This window comes from Neopsephotus bourkii, unplaced genomic scaffold (genome assembly GCF_033783945.1).
Source record: "Neopsephotus bourkii isolate Nb327-2 ecotype Australia unplaced genomic scaffold, CSIRO-AGI_Nbou_v1 NB_951, whole genome shotgun sequence".
Classification (NCBI taxonomy): Eukaryota; Metazoa; Chordata; class Aves; order Psittaciformes; family Psittacidae; genus Neopsephotus; species Neopsephotus bourkii.
Genome location: NW_026901445.1, coordinates 4,136,344 through 4,153,919, shown reverse-complemented (window position 1 = coordinate 4,153,919; position 17,576 = coordinate 4,136,344). Strand labels below are relative to the sequence as shown.

At 42.2% G+C, this 17,576-nt stretch overlaps 2 protein-coding genes across 3 annotated transcripts in view; both read left to right on the top strand.

Moving 5' to 3' along the window:
* PANK1 (pantothenate kinase 1) overlaps positions 1 to 1,788 on the top strand; it is a 30,469-nt gene extending 28,681 nt beyond the window's left edge. The window contains 1 exon segment of the mRNA XM_061358868.1: positions 275 to 1,788. Within this exon segment, the coding sequence (XP_061214852.1) occupies positions 275 to 334 (60 nt within the window). The 3' untranslated portion in view covers positions 335 to 1,788.
* A 10,811-nt stretch (positions 1,789 to 12,599) lies between these two features.
* The window catches only part of SLC16A12 (solute carrier family 16 member 12), a 33,648-nt gene continuing 28,671 nt past the window's right edge, over positions 12,600 to 17,576 (top strand). Inside the window, exon 1 of one of the 2 annotated variants that reach the window (XM_061358862.1) lies at positions 12,600 to 12,695. The gene's annotated coding sequence lies outside the window, so the exon portion shown is untranslated. Of the gene's footprint in view, positions 12,696 to 14,568; positions 14,723 to 17,576 lie in introns of those variants that run through there. The other variant, XM_061358860.1, reaches the window with a different exon arrangement.

The window sequence follows — 17,576 nt, the reverse complement described above, 5'->3', positions numbered from 1 at the left end:
TTTAAGCATAATTTTGAGATGAATATCAGATGGATGTGTTCATAGTGGAAATTGCCCTATTTCAGTCCAGCATCATTATAGTGTTTCTGTAGGTCCTTCTTTTTTGACAATTTTGGACAACTGTGTGAGATCATATTAAAGTAAATACCTGGCACAGCAGTCTTGTAAGAAAGGTCTTTAAATTGCCTTAACAGAACTGAAGACTTTACATGTTCATGCTTATGTCTTATTTTGGGATTTGATTGGTTTTGTTTTGCCTTTGCCTTGTTTAAAGGGTTATTTTGGAGCTGTTGGGGCTCTTCTAGAATTGCTTAAAATGACAGATGATCAGTGATGAAGCTGTCTGAAGGAGATTCCTACTGCAGATGCTGCTGGATAAGAGTGAAAGCCACTACAAGGATGGAAATGAAGCCATTATGGTAGTTCTACCTGCTGGATTTGTAAATAATTTAAAATTCCTTTAGTGATCTTTAACTTCTGGGTTTTGAGCTTATACTTAAGAATTCATACTGGGAATAATGAGAATTTTTTTCTGTACACTGTATTTTTTAGGGGAAAAATGTGCAAAGCGGCCAAACATACAGATTTTATGGATTTATTTTAAGAAGCAGATACTGTTTAATATAGAACCTATGATATGAGGCGTCTGCTTTTCTTCTGGGGTTTACTGATTAGTGTGGTAATTATAACTTCATTTAGTAATCACTCTAGGAGATTTTTTTATCTTATTTTCATGACGTTTCATGATTTGTTCTTGGTTTCAAATGAAACTACAAAGCTGATGCATTTTACTGTGAAAACTAGTCATTGATTTTGTTTGCCTTTCCTTTCCTCACTAGATGAGACACTTTCTTATTTAACATCTTCCCTGCTCCCCCCCCGAAAATAAATTTACAACCTTTCTGTGGCTACATGGGTTTCTTGGCAAGACTGTGAGAAAACTTGGTGGGGCAGGGGGGGTAAGATTATAATGTTTTCAGTAGTCATGACTTGCAGCAGGAACAGAGTGCTAACTGGTTTTGCAGGCCTAATTCTCCTCTATGCTAAAAACTTTAAACAAGATGTGAACTAAAATCTTAATTATTTGCTTGACACTAAAATGAAATCCTGTTCCTGTTGAAAATCACTGATCTATACGAGGAGTACTGTAGTACAGATGTTATTTATATGGTACATACTTGGTGTTCGATGACAAAGGGAGGAGTTTGTTTTCATTTATTTGAAGAATTTTCTGTAGTCTGCAATTTTAAACTTGTTCTTAACAAAAACAACTGATAATTGCATTATTCAAGGCCCAGTTTCTAAAATTAGCGAAATACTGACTAATGTGTTTTCTGTTTTTAAGCTGAGGTTAACTTTCCCTCCAGGTCACTAAGACCTGAGTGGGTTTTCCAATACAGTATTTTCTATATTTTTTGATTTGTGGATTTCTGTATTTTTTTTCCAGTTAAATTGAGACCCTTTTGAAACCTATGTTGTTAGGTTGCTCCATAGCATGTATAAACTCGCTGTTCTTGGACACCCTGAGGGCTCACAAATCAGAAGCTGAAAAACAGTCCGTAAATTTTGTCTTGCAAAAACTGTATGTGATATCACATAATGTAAAGGGCTCATCAGAGGAACAGTATAAAATTCAGACACATGTATTATCCAGTATATTTTTGGAAGAGGGTTAATTTCACTTTTTTTAATAGTTACTAATTTCTCCCAAATGCTGAAATAAATAAATATCGACAAAAGTGTTAACTAGTCTGATGGAAATAAAGACCACTACTGTTTTGACTGTTTTAGTGTTTCTGTGGTATTCATTTCTTGAAATCAGTGATGTGAAATACATAACACTGTTTTGTCAAATAATTTGTTATTTCCATGATAATTCTTTGGTTCTTGATAGTGTTTTTTTTTTACTTTTCATTACATTGCTTTGGTCTATGAAGCTTTTTGCATGCTTGAAGTTGACTCTTTCATAGACTGTAAACTACAACATGAGTCTAATAGCACGTTGTAGTTGATATTTCATCTAACATTGAGCTTGAGGTAAGTAGGGATAGTTCTGCTCAGTGCCTCCTTTATCTCGTGTTAAAAATGAAACTTTCATTAAGCTTGGTGAGTCTTGCCTGCAACTGACTGGTTTATACGTAGGGGATTTTTAAGGAAGACTTCAGAATGTTTAAGAGGTAACTGCATTTCTTAAGATAAACAGTAGAGGGAAGCATAACATCAACAATGTAAATATGCTTTGCTAAAGCAGTGGAAGTCGGGGCAGTTTGTGGGGTTGGCTGGTTTGTTTCAGAGAAAGATTCCATCTTTTTCTGTAAGATTCCATGGACTGTCAGGTAAGTTGATGACAGCAGCCCTAAGAGAAACACAGAATAAAACTTCAACTGCAAAACGTTGATTTGAAATTTAAAATGCTCAATAGGCAAGTTGCTGTAGTTAAAGGACTGGGAAAATACTCTAAAATGCACAAATGAGTACATTTGTTTGGGGAAAATATTAGCAGACTAACAGGATGAAGAGTTTTGAGAATTCACTAAGCAGGAGAAATTAGTCAAAAAAAAAACCCCTCACAAACAAAACCCATTTTAAGTTAAATTCTTCCTTTCCCAAAGGAGAAAAGCCCACTGCCACAGTATTTCTTTATTACCATGTAATATACAGTTGACTTTTTTTTTCTCCTTCCCCACCAGCACCATCATTTGAATCTGCTGCTACTGCAGTTTGCCTTTAGACTCTGCCTGCCTTCCCTAATCCCAACTTCTGTTTTCCTCCCATGTATCATAGTTAAGGTGGATGAATGACTGTTGTTGATTTCTAGCTCTGTTCCAATGCTTTGCTTTAGAGGAGCACCTTGGGGCTGTTCTGGGAGCATCACTGTTGTCTTGAATTTTTGTGATTGTATTTTGTATCCAGTAGCTGTCTACAGTCATCTGATGAGAGGGGTTTTTTGCCCCGCTTCATTATCCAGAGGCATCTAAAGAGTCTGAAAACAGTTTTGCTTGACCTCTGCTGATGAGGTAGATGATCCTCTACTGTGACTGGTACAAACTAGAAATCTGAGCAAGCAAAGCTGAGTGGTACCACTATTGAAGAGTTGTATTGAGAATCTAGAAATACCCAGATCCTTGGGAATGGTGAGGGTGAAGGAGCAGGCCTCCCTAAGGAAGATCAGTGAGTCTGCAGTTTTAGTGTGTATTTGAAGTGCACGTTTTGGTATAAATTGGTGAGATATCTTAAGAAGTTAGGCCATGTTAATCTGGCTTCTCTTCTGAAACAAGGTAAATTGGAACAGAATGAGTGGGATTCCTCACTCTCTCCTGTGCCAATTTTTTGCTTTTTTTGGACTTGGAACATTTGTTTTTCTTGAAACACATGCTACTCTCCTCATTCTCTCACCCCTGCCAAGAAACCCTGATTTTAATGGTTTTGACAAAAAGCTTAATTACATCCTGTAGGAAGAAATTCTGTGTTTTAAAATAAATTTGGGGACTAAATTATTTGGGAAAAGTTGCTAATGTGGTCTGAGGAGTGAGAGATGACTAAGATAAAGTATTTGCTTGATCAGATTTGATGAAGAAGACCAGCATGGGGTGCATCAGGACAGTTCAGAGACTCTAACTTCTAGGACAAGTGGGGTGTTTGCAGTGCATTCCAACCTCAGCAAAGCTGTCCTGGTGTTTCGCTGTTATCAGCGCTTAAGACTGTCACAAGATACTTGCAAGTGATTTTTGGCAGGACACAGCAGAATTTTAGAGATGGGAAACCATATGGGGTTGAACTGATGACAAAATAAACATACATGATTGTTTCCAGTCGGATGAGTTCTACTGGGATCTGTTTTTCAAGTGCAAGGTGTCTTTGAATTTGGGATTAAATTCAGGCTATGAGAAAGACCACAGCCTGTCTTGTGTCTTGCTACCTCCCACTACCTGGGAGGTAGAGGACATCTCATCTCTAGGATGTCCTGAAAAAGAAGTGGTTGTTTAAGCCTAAAAAAATGAAGTTTCTGATTCAGTATTCTGATGCTGATAGGAGCTTACTAGCTGCATGATTACTAGTGTGATTGGAGAAAAAGAATTGTAGAGGCCATGCAGTAAGAGTCTGTTCTTCAAACCTCCCCCTACCACCTACCCCAAAAATCCCAAGCAGCAAATAAAAATTGTGGTTCTAATTGTGAAAGTGGGAGAACCTTCCAACTGCCTCGGGAGTTGAGATTCACCTCAAGCAAGAGCAGGTACTGGCACTTGGGGAGTTGGAAGAGAAAAGAGGGAGAAAAGTGGAGTCTCACAAGAGGGGAATCTGCTGTGCCTTGGAAAGGGGCATGGCAGCATCACCTTTGGAGGTTTCTGGGGATGATGCGAACAAGGTGAGAAGAGCACTGCAGGGTAAACAATGCACTAATTCTTTGTTAGTGCAACCAGTGAGAGATGGGCAGCAGAGATGTGGAGCCCAGGTTGTTTGACGGAATAGCAGGAGTTGTTCTAATTCAGCAGTTAATGGCTGCTACTTGCGTCGAGCATCCTGTGTAAAATACCAAGAGACTTGTGCTGAAGTGTTGGGTCTCTAGATGCAGATGTGCGCTCAATTGTGGGGAAATGGCCTGGTCTCAGTCATTGCTTGTCTCAGTACGTGAGACACACAGTGAGGGATGTACTGGCCTCCAAATGATTTTAATTATTTTTTTCCATCAGAACCAGCTTTATTGTATTGGCAGAGACTCAGCTTGTTTCTGCTCGCCTTCAGCAGCTCGCTCTGTTGTGCGCAGCTGTGCAAAGCAGCTGGTTGCAGCAAGGGGTCAGCAGCCTCCTGCAGCTTCCCCCCAGGCTGCTTCCCAACGGCAGGGTGGTGCAGGTAGCAGAGACCCCCAGCACAGCACCTTGGTCCTGCCTGCTGGATTCCTAAACAACTATGAAACACCAAGTTAAAGGTGTGATTTAAGTCAATGAAGGAGGGCAAGCAGCCTGAAACAGCATCATGTTGTACTTAAAACAGCAGTGTGTCACTCCCTGTTCTTAATTGGGTTCGCTTATTTTGTTGTGAAGATCAGAGCACTTCCAGCTTAAGAAGTGCTTTTCCAAGTTGACAACATCACTGTTTTCCAGCTTTTTGGCTGGATGACCCATCCAGTCTCATTGCAAACTTAAGCCTGAGCAAATCTGAACACTGTATCTAGAACCCAGTAGAAGGTACCCTCTAACAAACGCTATGATATACCAAAGCAGCCTTGGTGATGTATGCAGAGTTTAACCCTGTCACAGAGATCTCCGTTCATGCCCATCCATGCAGATGTGGCCTTGGCTAACCCTGTTGCCACTTTCTGATGTAATAAATTTAGAATTATTTTTTCCAACTGGCATACTTTCTGGTTTAAGTTACTTCGTGAGAGGAACTTTCCCTTCTGAGGGAATACATATTCTCTGCTGCATTGAAAGCATCGAGGAACAATGCTTAGAGCAAGACAGAGCCTCAAGAACAGCCACTGGTTTGGTAATGCAGGTTATCGCAACGGAGACATCAGTGCTTCAAGCAGCAAGATGCTGTGGCCATTGGTATGTTTTAACTCCATCATGGAGGTTTTTTGGGATTTTAGTTTGCATTCATGTGTTAGCCAATTGCACAAAAGTAAAATAGCTGCTCTCAGCTTGTAGGAGTTGCTAATGGAAATGTTTGTCTGGGTGGAATAGGGAATATGTGTGTGCCAGTAAGGATGAGGAAATTAATGCCTCAAGCTCATAGCAAAGATGTGCTGATGAAAATGTTCTTTCCTAGCAGTTTTTATAACAGTTGCATCAGTTGAGAGACTGCAATCGAAGTATTCTTGTGTAAGTCAGTAAATCATTACCAACTGGCAGATGTAATACCACGTTAAGATCTTCACATGTTTTGTCTACTTTGCTAAATCTGCCCCCTCTATCCTCCCACTGGCATTATCCTATCAATATCCTGATTGGAAGCGTACCATTAGCCCAGCATGCAATGGAGGCAGCACAGTAAATGTGGTCTGTGAACATCTGTCTTGTGAAATTTAGTAGTATAATGTGGGCAAGGCAACTGAAGCTGTGAGAAGCTTCTCCCCTGAGGAGGTCGGTAGGCTTTACCTGGAGTTTGAAATAAGTTATTACTGGAACTGATTTGAACAGTGAGAATGCTCTCTGGTATTTGAAAATTATCCTTACTATTTTTATATTTTAAAAAATTAACTGTAAAATAATGCGTATTCAAAAGACTAAAATGAATTTTCTGTTTTCAAAGCTGGCTGGTTAAATGGATTGCAAAATGCTGAATGTACTGAAAAGAAATTTTAGTTCCTTTTAGAAGAATTTTGTTTTTTGAGCAACCTCACCCCAGTGTTATTTGAATAAGTAAACAAATACGTGCTGTTCTTATGTCCTGAGCATGGAGCATGCTGTTACCCAGCTAGCATCCAGCATATTGTGCTTGGCTACAAAAGGCTGTGCATGAAAATACCCAGAAATATTTACAAGGTAAGCCAAAACACTCCCAAATTTCCCACTGTTTTAGTCATTTATTCTTCAGCTTAGAAATGAAGTTATCTCTTCTCTTCAAATAGAAGAGGTTTGAAGTCAAGCAGATTTGCCTGTGTAGTGTGGCAGCTCCCTGCCTCTTCTCTGAAAGGGAAGAACACCACAAGGAAAGCTAAACCTGCCCTCTGATGGTGCCTGTGAGCTGACCCATAACCCATCTCATACTACAGCCGCTTTTTTACAGGTAGGGCAGAAAATATTCCGGAACTGAACTTTCACAAGGGTTTTCTCTCCCCTCTGCTCTGTGCTCTCATCACATGAGAAATTTTGTTTAAGAAAAACCAAATAATAAGATCACCAACCCCTGCAGATGAATTCACCTTTTATTGATAGGAAGAATCACCAAGGGCAGCTCAGTTTTTGTCAGGAGCACTTCCCTTTTTCAATTTCCAATCTTTTTCTCCACTATTAGGAGCTTTTTTTTAACCATCCAACAATTCACCTTGTTCTGGCTCTCTTACCTGTAAGGGTTCTAAAATGTTCTGTGTCAGATTTCCATGAACACCTGCTTCACAGGCTTATGGGATTTTTGAGTTTTGTTTTGCATGCATTACTATAAAGCTCTTGGATACCGACCGTGAAATTTTAAGTACCTTCATCAGTGTAGGAGCGAAAGAGCTGTTACTGTGGAGTCCCTTGACTACTGGTATCAAGACACTGTAGAAATCTGTTTTTCATATGCATAGAGATTGTTAGGCTTGGCAAGAAAAATCTTTTTATTCACAAGAGTAAGAGAAGAACTGGCTTTTCCTTTTCTCATCTATTTGCCTTGCAGACCTGTTGTAGGAAAGAAGATAATTTAGAGTCAGTTCCCTTTCAGTCCCTGACCTTTCCACTTTGCCTGATATACTAGGAAAGTGATGGTACATGACTGGCAACTTGATGACGGAACGTCTGGCCACCCAAAAAAGAAAGCTGATTACACAAACATCAGAGAACTGCTTTTAAAGACAAACATCAAAACTCTTCAATTAGTAAAATATTACTCAGGCTTGAATCAGAAATCTATGGCCAGCAGGACTAGCAAAGTAATAACCACCCTGTAGTTGCACTGGTGAGGCAGCATGTCAAATCCTGTGTTCAGTTCTGTGCCCCTCACTATAAGAGAGACATTGAGGCACTGGAGCAAGTCCAGAGAAGGGCAGTGGAGCTGGTGAAGGGCACAAGTGTGATGAGGAGCTGCTGAGGGAACTGGGGTTGTTTAGTCTGGAGGAGTCTCGGGGGACCTGACATCTCTACAGCTACCTGAAAGCAGTATCCATGCAAGTGAGCACCACCACAAATCAGCCTGCACCCATGCCCCTCTGACCACCTCTGGGCACCCCACAGCTCTGAGGGACGCCTGTCTGACAAAGACATTTCTCGTTTCAAGGGGCTGCTGAATTTCCATGCTAAAAAGACTGCTGAAAACCCATGAGGCACCTTGCTTAGCTACTGCTGTGTGGCCAGGGGAAACCAAACTCTCACAGCATTAAAATGGCAGCAGTTTGGCTTTGCAGCTACATGGCTGGTACTGAAATGGAAGGCTGTGGACAATCAATGTCATGGTATTTACCAAAATATCTTGCTGTACAGAGCAGATAGTTTCTGATGTGCTTTTAGCTAGCTCTGGTTTAGGTCTCTGTCCACACATGCTTAACTTGGAAAGGAAAAAAGCAAACAAATGGCAGGGGGGGGAAACCTGCACAAAGTAAAAGGAAAAATGAAGTTATCTGTAAGGTTTTGTGTTGCATAAGTGCCCTGGAAATAATCTGGTACATCTCCAAATACAACAGGAATCTGTGATACTTGTAACTGTCTCTGAGTGGGATGACAATAGTTTGTGCGTTTAATTCTGTAAATGTTTGCTGAAGATATTATCAATGGGCACATTTAAAGGAGTATATTAAAGCAAAGAAACTCTTTCCCCAACCAGTTATCCAGCAGGAAGAACAAAAACACAGTGCCAGGAAAGGTTGCAAAGCTGTGGAGATGGTTAGATCTCCTCAGACTAGAGCAACGTTACAGCCTATATTTGGTGCTGGATTCCCGTATGGATTGAAATAGCCCAACCCTCTTGTCCACAGTCAAGGGGATATGGAAGAGAGACTGGGACCGCTGTGCGAAGGCTTGCTTCCAAGTACAGCTAATTCAAATTTATTATTCTCATGCTGTGAAAAATTCCAACATCCAATTAAGTTTTTCTTCTGATGTGAAATGAAATTCTGACATTTTGAAATTTCCCCTTTTTCCACCCAGAAAGCCTGTTAGCAGGAAGTCTAGCAGGCTGCCAAAACAATCATTTCACAGATAAGGGTCTATTTTAAAACTCCTGCTTTTGTACAGCCAAAAGTTTGTTAGAACCATAGGACTTTTTTTTTATGTTATCTGTATTTTGTAGTGAAAAATTGTTGCAGTGTAGAACTGATGCATTGGCTAGCTGGAGTGCTGTTCTTTGTAAAACATGTGCAGCAAAATGTGTCCAAAAAGCTTACAGTGTGTGCTTGGACCAAGGTTTTCAATGACAGACCAGAAGGGATACCCCAGAAAAACGGCAGCGGCAGTACAGCATCCTCCCACAGCAGGAGGTTTGAAATCGGGAAGCTTATAATCATCCTCTTGTTCAACTAATAGTAAGTATTGATCTGCCTATGCTTACTTTATATCAAGAAAGAGAGGATATTTCTGCCCAAATTTCCAAAGATTCTGGAAGATGAAACACTCAGGCAAAATAGGTTGCAAGACATACCTGTGTGTAGTCTTACATTCCAAGAACTGCTATTATCCATGTAAAAGGGAAGGGGCCATGGAATAACAAGTACGTATCCTCTCTTTTCTGACCCAGTTTCTATATAGGACTTATACATATATTTATTTTGAGGAACTGACTGCAGTCTTTTGGTCTTCTCCTGAAGCCTCTGTATGTTGGTAAGAAACAGAGCTTTCTTTCACCTTTGGAAAGGAGCCTCTGCTCACAAGTGATGAGTACTTCACTTTCTTGCTTTGGAGTTGGCAAGGTTTGCTGCAGTGGGGAGAACTCAGGGAACCATAGGAACTACAGTTTCTCCAGCCTGTGATGTCTTTGGCTGAGTTTCCAGGGTGTCAGGGTGTCCTCTTGGCTATAGGATGCCAAAGGTTGTAAAGCCACGTGGCAGTGACCAAATCTGAACATGATACTCTGAGCATGCAGTTACAGCGTATCCCTATGAAGTTGGCTGGCTGTAACAGCAAGGGTAGAGAAGAAGGCAGAGGAAGGAGGGTAGTAGGATTTTTAGTTTATGACAGGTATTTGTATGTAAAGGTTCCTTTAACGAACGTACATACATTCATAGGAAAGCTATTCACTTGTCATGGCACTTAACCATCCTCCGAACTTTCAAAGCCTTTATTTTACCTGTTGAGTTCTATAGTGTTACAGTTCCTGATTATTTCTGTGGCTTAGAAAGTGTAAGAGAGAGCAAGGGTAGTACTCTTGTTTGCATAGGGACCAAACCAAAACAATCCCCTTGTCAGCTGTGTTGTCCTTTACCTGGTCAGGCACTCCAGATGAGGGAACGTATTCCTTTCATATCTTGGTTATAGCAGTTCTAGAGGAGCAACATGCATAATCCTGCAGCCCTGGAAGGAATTCTTTACTGTTAGGGTAGTGAGGCACTGGAATGGGCTGCCCAGGGAGGTTGTGAATGCTCCATCCCTGGCAGTGTTCAAGGCCAGGTTGGACAGAGCCTTGGGTGATAGCGTGAGGTGTCCCTACCCATGGCAGGGGGTTGGAACTAGATGATCTTAAGGTCCTTTCCAACCCTAACTATTCTATGATTTTATGATTAAGGTCATTAGATCATTACAGGTGAGTAATAGTATGTTGCTTGTCAAACTTCTAGATGGAGCAGTGCAGCCACCATTTATCTGGTATTAGCAGTTGAAACTTGCATGAGAAAATGTGTTATAGCAGTAACAAGAGGAAGCCTTTCATGAATGTAAACCAAACCCTTGTATTTCTATTTTGCTTACAACATTGCTCCAGAGATCCAAATGAAGTCATGCATATTGTTTTGGTGACACCTACTTTGTGATGCTTGAGTGCTTAAAATGAATTTATATAAAAATCAGATAGCACAAAAGTATTTTAAAGCCATTGTGGTGCCAGTGGCCAGATCAACTGCCTCTCTGTGTATTGCTGGTATGTACAATGCACAACGTGGTTCTGTGGTGCTCTGACAATATCCTTTCCACACCACAGAGAAGAAAGCATTACCTGGCACCAAAATGTCAGCAGCCAGCATAGATAACCATTGTGATTCCTACTGCCGATGGGAGCTGTCACAGAGATGCTGCCAACCAGATTTGCAGAAGTTTGTTGCAATGCTGAGATTCCCAGTCTCTTAAGTGGTAGCTTAATGCACAGGCCATCTTGTTCAGAGGTGTCTATTACCCTTGAAGTATTACACAGTACAAATAAACTCTTGCAATTGCGTTAGCAGTGTATTTTTGCAGGGAAAATCTTTCAACATGAAGCACAGTTTAATCCAGCTAAGGTTAGAGATCTTTCCAAACTGTAACAGAACTGTAAAAAGAGGAAAAAGTCAAAAACTCATCAAGAAAGTATGAGGAAGAAATTCTTAACAATGAGAGTGGTGAGGTGCTGGCAGAAGTTGCCCAGAGAAGCTGTGGCTGCCCCATCCCTGGCAGTCTTCAAGGCCAGGTTGAATGGGGCTTTGAGCAGCCTGCTCCAGTGGAAGGTGTGGCAGGGGGGGTGCAACTAGGTTATTTTTAAGGTCTCTTCCAAACCAAGCAGATCTATGATTCAATGGAAATAAGAGCTACATTTTTTTTTTCTCTTTCATGAACAAGTTTTTGTTACCCACTCGGTGGGGAAAACCTACCCCTTTACAGCTGCTGTGAGCTGCCACTGCAGGAAGGGGTGTGCTTGCTCTGGGGAAGATGTATGCAGGTGAGGTGGGCTCCCCAGTGTGCAGCTTCATCACAGGGCATGCAAAAGGGAGGTAAAACACTTCAGGCCAGTCTCTCACAGCTGCCTCATGCCACTGTCATGTACAGAGTAGCTGTCACCTGGTCAGGAGAGTCTTTTCCAATTAATAATCCACCCTGGAGCTGCCATGCTTATCCAAATTGTGTCTATTTCTTTATATTGAAGGGTTTTGAACTTAACCTGGGAGAGCAGTATCACAAACACCTCCCTGCCACCCGCTGCTTTTGTGCTCCTGGGAGCTTTGCACTTGCTCTTTGCAACAGCACTGAAAGGCAGTAAGATCCTGGGTGAAAGACAGGAACCAAGCAGCCCTTGCCTGGCGACAGTGTTTGGAAAGGGTAAGAAAAGATCTGATTTGTTTCATTTATTCTCATGGAAAATGTCACAGGATGTTTAATGTCCCTTCTGAGCAAAGACCTGCTGTTTTCCAGATCTTGTCTGAAAACCCATGCAGTATTCAGCAGGCCACTTAGTTTATCTTCCTTGGATAAACAAAAGGCTGCTGCAATTTGAAACTTGTTCCAAAAGTCTAAGGTCCGAAGCCTGCTGAAATCTGTGTGAGTCCTTCTCCTGCTCTGGGGTTTGGAACTGAGGTTGAAAATTTAGACTAGCAGGCGATGGCAGCATGACTTCTAATGGTGTATAGGGCACGCAGGGCTGGTGTGTGTGACAGAGGGCCAGCCATGTGCACAAGTTTTGGTGTTACTCCCACTCTTCAGTGTTTCCTGAGTTGGAAACAGTTTAAAAATACCTTCTGAAACGCCTGAGAGCACTGATCCAGAAATCCCAGCACAGGCTTTGCCTTGATGGGGGGACGACGACGACGACGACGACACACCCTCTCAAGGTGATGAAAGTACCTGTGCCACTGTTAGGACCCCCTTTCCGTGTTGGTGAAGGTACCTGGTTCCTCTGCTGACAACCTAACGGAGCCGGAGCCATGGTGAGCCCACCGGGAAGGCAGCGGGAGCAGGACGAGGGCGACGAAGGGGGGCCGGGAGGGGCAGAACCCGAGCTGCCTCCCCGCCGGGAGCTGGGGGCTCCCAGGGGTGACGTCCTGCTGGGGCGGGCTCTGCCCGGGCCCCCGCCCTCGCCCCCGGCAGACACCTCCCCGGGGGGCCGCGCTCCTCCCGTCCCGCCGCCGCGGGGGCTCCGGGAGGGCCGGGGTCCGCCGGCTGCAGGTAGGGGCTGCGCGGGGCTCGGAGGGTGCGAGCTCGCTGGGGGAGCGATGGGGCTGGGGAGGGCTCCAACAGTGTGGGCATCGCTGGGGGCCGGGGCGCGGAGCGGAGCGGGTGCTCTCCGGCGGCGGTGCGCAGAGACCCGGAGGGGGTCCGGATGGGTAGCTTTGGTGCCCTGAGGCACCACAGAGCATAGAACAAACCGTGGAGCAGAAACGTTAATAAATAAATGAAAAATAAACGTAACCCCCATCATTATATTAAGAAACGGTATATATGTGCATCCAGATATGTAAGATGTTGGTTAGGTAGAATGCTAGTTAGTGAAAGAATAAACAGCATCTCAAGTTCCTAGATAGTATGAAGAAAATTTGATTACATTTTTCTCTGTTGTAAAGGAGAAATATTACCTGTTCAGAGCCCGGCAGCTGTTGGAGGTGCAGATCCAGGCTCTGCTGTGTGTGCCACCTCCATGTGCATACAGGCCCCCCTGGGCGTCACCTAGGCTCACTCACATGTGGAAGTGGCCCCTAAAATTGCACTGAAGACTGAGGTGCAGACTGCTCAGTGGTGGGCTGAGGGAGCTGGTCCGTGGTGCTCTGCAGACAGAGCTGGCTGTGAAAGTGGCTAATTGCGGTGATTGTCTGATCTGAATTTAACAATTCATTTCCAGGACCCACTGCAGGACTTAACCTGATGTACAATAATATACTTAAGCCAGGTGATATTGTAGGCGTGTGTCTCACAGGAAATCCTGTGTTCACAGACAGGCTAAGCAAGGTCAGGAAACTGCTCAGTGAAAAAAAAAAAAATGCCAAAAGTTACAATGAGTAATATCCTTATTTTAAATGTTCTGATAACTTGCCACTCTTTTATTGACTTGTTTTATTTAATATGTCTAGGGATAAGTCATTAAATAGGTATTTGGGATGAATTTGGGTTTGTGTGGTAGCCTTTTGACTGAATTGATTTCATTAGGTTAACAAGCTGGTTGGGGTAGCCGCGTCCCTCTGTTGTTCTAAGTCCTCTCCTGCAGTGGCAAAGAGGAAACGTTTCCGTTAGCACTGGGAAACTGGAGGATAACATGAAACTTAATGAAGTGAAACAGGATTGCATTTTGCTCAGAGTGGTTCTGTTATGCCTCAGTTAGAGCTGTACTGTTACCTCAAATCATTAGCAGTTACTGTCTTTCCGCATTTATTTTCTTGTATATATGTAACGCATTATTGTGTTTCTTGTTTTCTGGTTTGTTTTTTCCTTTCAGTTACATTGTATTTAATTTTTACTTTTTTTTATATATTTTGCAACAATGTAACAGAAGCTAAACTTTAATAGAAAGTTTCTCAGGGCTACCCTTAGGGGTTTCCGCGCTAATGCCTTTAAAATTCAATCATTAACTTTTGCCTTAAACTCAAGCAGGAAAGTGACAGCGAAGGACAACCTAGCACAGTGTGCAACTTGATTTACAAAGCTTTATCAGAATTGACTTAATTGATATGTAAAAGCGGGAACCTCGGGAGCCTTCTTTTCCCCCAGCTTGCACATTCACTTCAGCTTCAAGCTGTATTTTGTTTACCTAGCGAGTGGCTCGCTGCAGTAGATTTCCTGACTGATTGGATTTGCTGGCTTGGTTCTTGCCCATGACAGCCGAGGACGGGGACTAGGAGACCCCCAGGGATCCCTTCCAGATCTGTATTCCCAGGCCAAGATCCTACGGACTGGACACAGGGGGGGAGATTTTTCAGATGTTTTGGTGCAAACACAATTGCTTCCTCAGGGAGAAATTTGGCATGTGTTTCCTTAGAGAACCGTGCTTGCGTAAGCAGCCCCCTGCCACCCTCTGTGCTGTACTAGTACAACCATTTGTGGGGCTGGTGGTGGACTGCATCGAGGAACTGCCACGGGTTCAAAAGTGCCTTTTCTTCTTTGGTTATTGATTACTTTTAACTCTGATCTACCTGACCTGTGGCTGCTGTGTTAGGGCTGAGAAGGTGGCCTGGGAGGAGGGAGTGTGTAGCAGGGAGCAGGAGGTAAGGGCTGTTTCTGCTGCCATCGCTGCTGCTGAAAGAAGTAATTGCTTATCTAACTGTGACCAGCAGTAGATGACATGTGGTTATGGCTGTCACTTTAAAAATGTAGCTGAATGCTCAGATACCTTAATGCAATTGTGTGCACATGCAGTTAGCTGCATACGCAGCGAACTGATGATGTATTTCTGTTGTAATTCTGATTTTTCACCTAACGATTTTACCTTTGTGATGTATAGCTATGTGTTTGTGTAACTTCAGGATGCATTTCCTGTACTATTCTGTCTTGCAGTATGGGCATTTCAAAAGACCATTTTTTCTGGGAAGTAGGTTTCGACATTGTAAGCACATGAGTTTTATTAATCAGATTATATTCCGCTGGATAGGTGTATGCCTAAAGTTCTAAAAGGGAAGATTAAACCACTTCTAAGAGGGTGCTTCTAATCCTGGAGAACATAATTGTCACCTGCATGCCATTTATGCTTTTACATGTACACATAATGTTACATGTACTTTTGAATGTAATGTAGACCTACTGTTAAGTTCTGACTGGCAGAAGTGATCGGGCATGTAGCACCATTTTAATTGGTACAGTGGAACTGAAAAATCAGTGGAGTGTTTACTTTCTATAATCACTACAACTTCTTTCAGTCTGGAAAGCACTGATGCTTTTGTGCATGGCTTTAGGACTTGTTCTCATTCTTACTTCAGACACCTAGTTTCTCTGTCATGATCCCTTTGTGGCCAGCAAGAAAACACTTGCAGAACACAAATTCATGTGTAGTATGTCTGCATATTTAGAGAATGATGATACCCTTTCTTGTTAGCAGAACTTGAAGGAGTAATTACTTGCCATTACAGTCCTTATTCAGTAGAGAAAAGTCCCAGACATTTAGGTTAGAAGAACAATAAACTGTATTAGATTTAAGAACAACATTACCTTTATTGTTTGTCTGTGGTGGGTGCAGTTTGGATTATCTTCTTAGAGTGTCAAGCAGATTAAATAGAAGAAAACTCATTTTATCCATCCTTTCAAACAGGAAAAGGACTTCTTGCCAGCAGCCTTATGAGAACCAAGTGCATCTTTAATGAACTATATTGTTGCCTGTATTAATTGACATATATTGATGTGGTCTGTGAGCAGTAAAACTGTAAACTACAACTTCCCTGCCGGAGATTGACTCCTCACCTGTCATATGGAGAAACTGGAAAGGTGCAATTCTTTAAGCCTAAATAAGATGTCCAGGCTAATCACTCAGTGTTTCTTCACTGAAAATGAAGGTGTTTTCTTTTCAGCCTACTGGATTGCAAAGATAGTTTTGTTTTCTTCTCTGTTAGCTGCTGTACTTGTTATGATGTGGTACATGGAAAAGCTGTTGCCGATAGGACTATACATGAATTCAGCTGCTCTGAATGAAAATATCCACATGGAGACTGCCTTTTTCTGGATTGTCTCATTGTCTCTCTTAGGGCTGTATGATGCTGGAGGTAATGACACACAGCAAGCTATGACATTCTGAGCACAAAATCTTTGGAACTAAGGTCTCTCATCTTTCTGCTTTCGGAAGAAGCGTTATCTGGGTTTGGTACTGGTGGGCACGTCGGTGCTGAGTGCCCTCCTGCTCAAACGAGGGCATAGACACCATGGTAGTACAGATCAGGGTATAGACAGGATGCATGTACAGTATCTTTCACTGTAAAGGCAAAAATCCATCACTTCTGTCTCAGAAGCATTTTAGGATGTGCAGGCCCCTGAAGCAGAAGATTATCACTTTAGCAGCAAGATAACTTATTCAGTGGTAAGATTAGCCAGCAATTTGTGGCAGCCATCTTCCCCATAGCCTGTGGCAGTTAGGAATTATGGACCTGGCTTGAAGGAATGAGGCAATGTATCTCATTAGTGAGTTGGGATGTGTTTAGTCTTTGTTAGTAAAACTCTATCGGTTACTTTGCATATGATACAAAAGTCACTGAATGGCTGGTGTGTCAGCTGCAGTTCAGTGGTGGACAATTGCAGGTTATCTGCAAAACAGGTTCTTACTGCTGTTATTCTGTGAGGCTTAAATGATGCAGCGCTTTTGTTGTTGTTTGCTTTATGCGTCATATTTATTGGTTTCTGCTTGTTTCATTTGATGGGATAATGAAGTGAGAAGGCAGTAAATGGAGTGATCTCTAGTATTTGCTTTTAGACAATATTACCTCTTTCCACTGAAGGACTGCTGGTCTCTTTCTTTCCCTCCTTTTCTGGTGTTCTATTGTAAGATGATCTTCTGGGTTTTGATGGGGATCTTGTTTCAGGGTGTTAAGTAAATAACAGAGAAGAATGAAGCAACTGTCTTTTTCAGATGTGTTATATTTCTGGTTTACATTGTGGGTGTAGCTCCATACTTGAATGCACCTGGAAACAGCTTTGCAAGTTGATAGAAAGTGTAAGGTGGCTAAGTGAATAGAGTTCAATATTGTTATGTGAATAGAGTTAAAATTAATGTAAAACCAATACATCTGAGAGAAACTGGGCTCCTTTTTCTATAAAATATTATTTTCTTTAACTGTTCTGCTTGTCACAAGAATCTATTCACTTTCTAGGGAATATTGTCCTTGAATGCTTTTTGAATGGTAAGTACCCCCCCTGCCAGAGGGTTGTCTTAACAGTGTCCAGAAATAATGGTAATGTGCAACCCCAGGCCATATGTGGGTATTTAGTTACAGTGTACATTATTGTTTTAACTTTTAACTGACTGGTAGGTTATTTATGGAGAAGTAATTTGTCACCCTTTCATTTCTTGTGCAGTCTGGGAGGGACTGGGAATTGTAAATTTTCCTTCTTCTAGATGAGAGCTGGCCTGTGCCTGTTGAG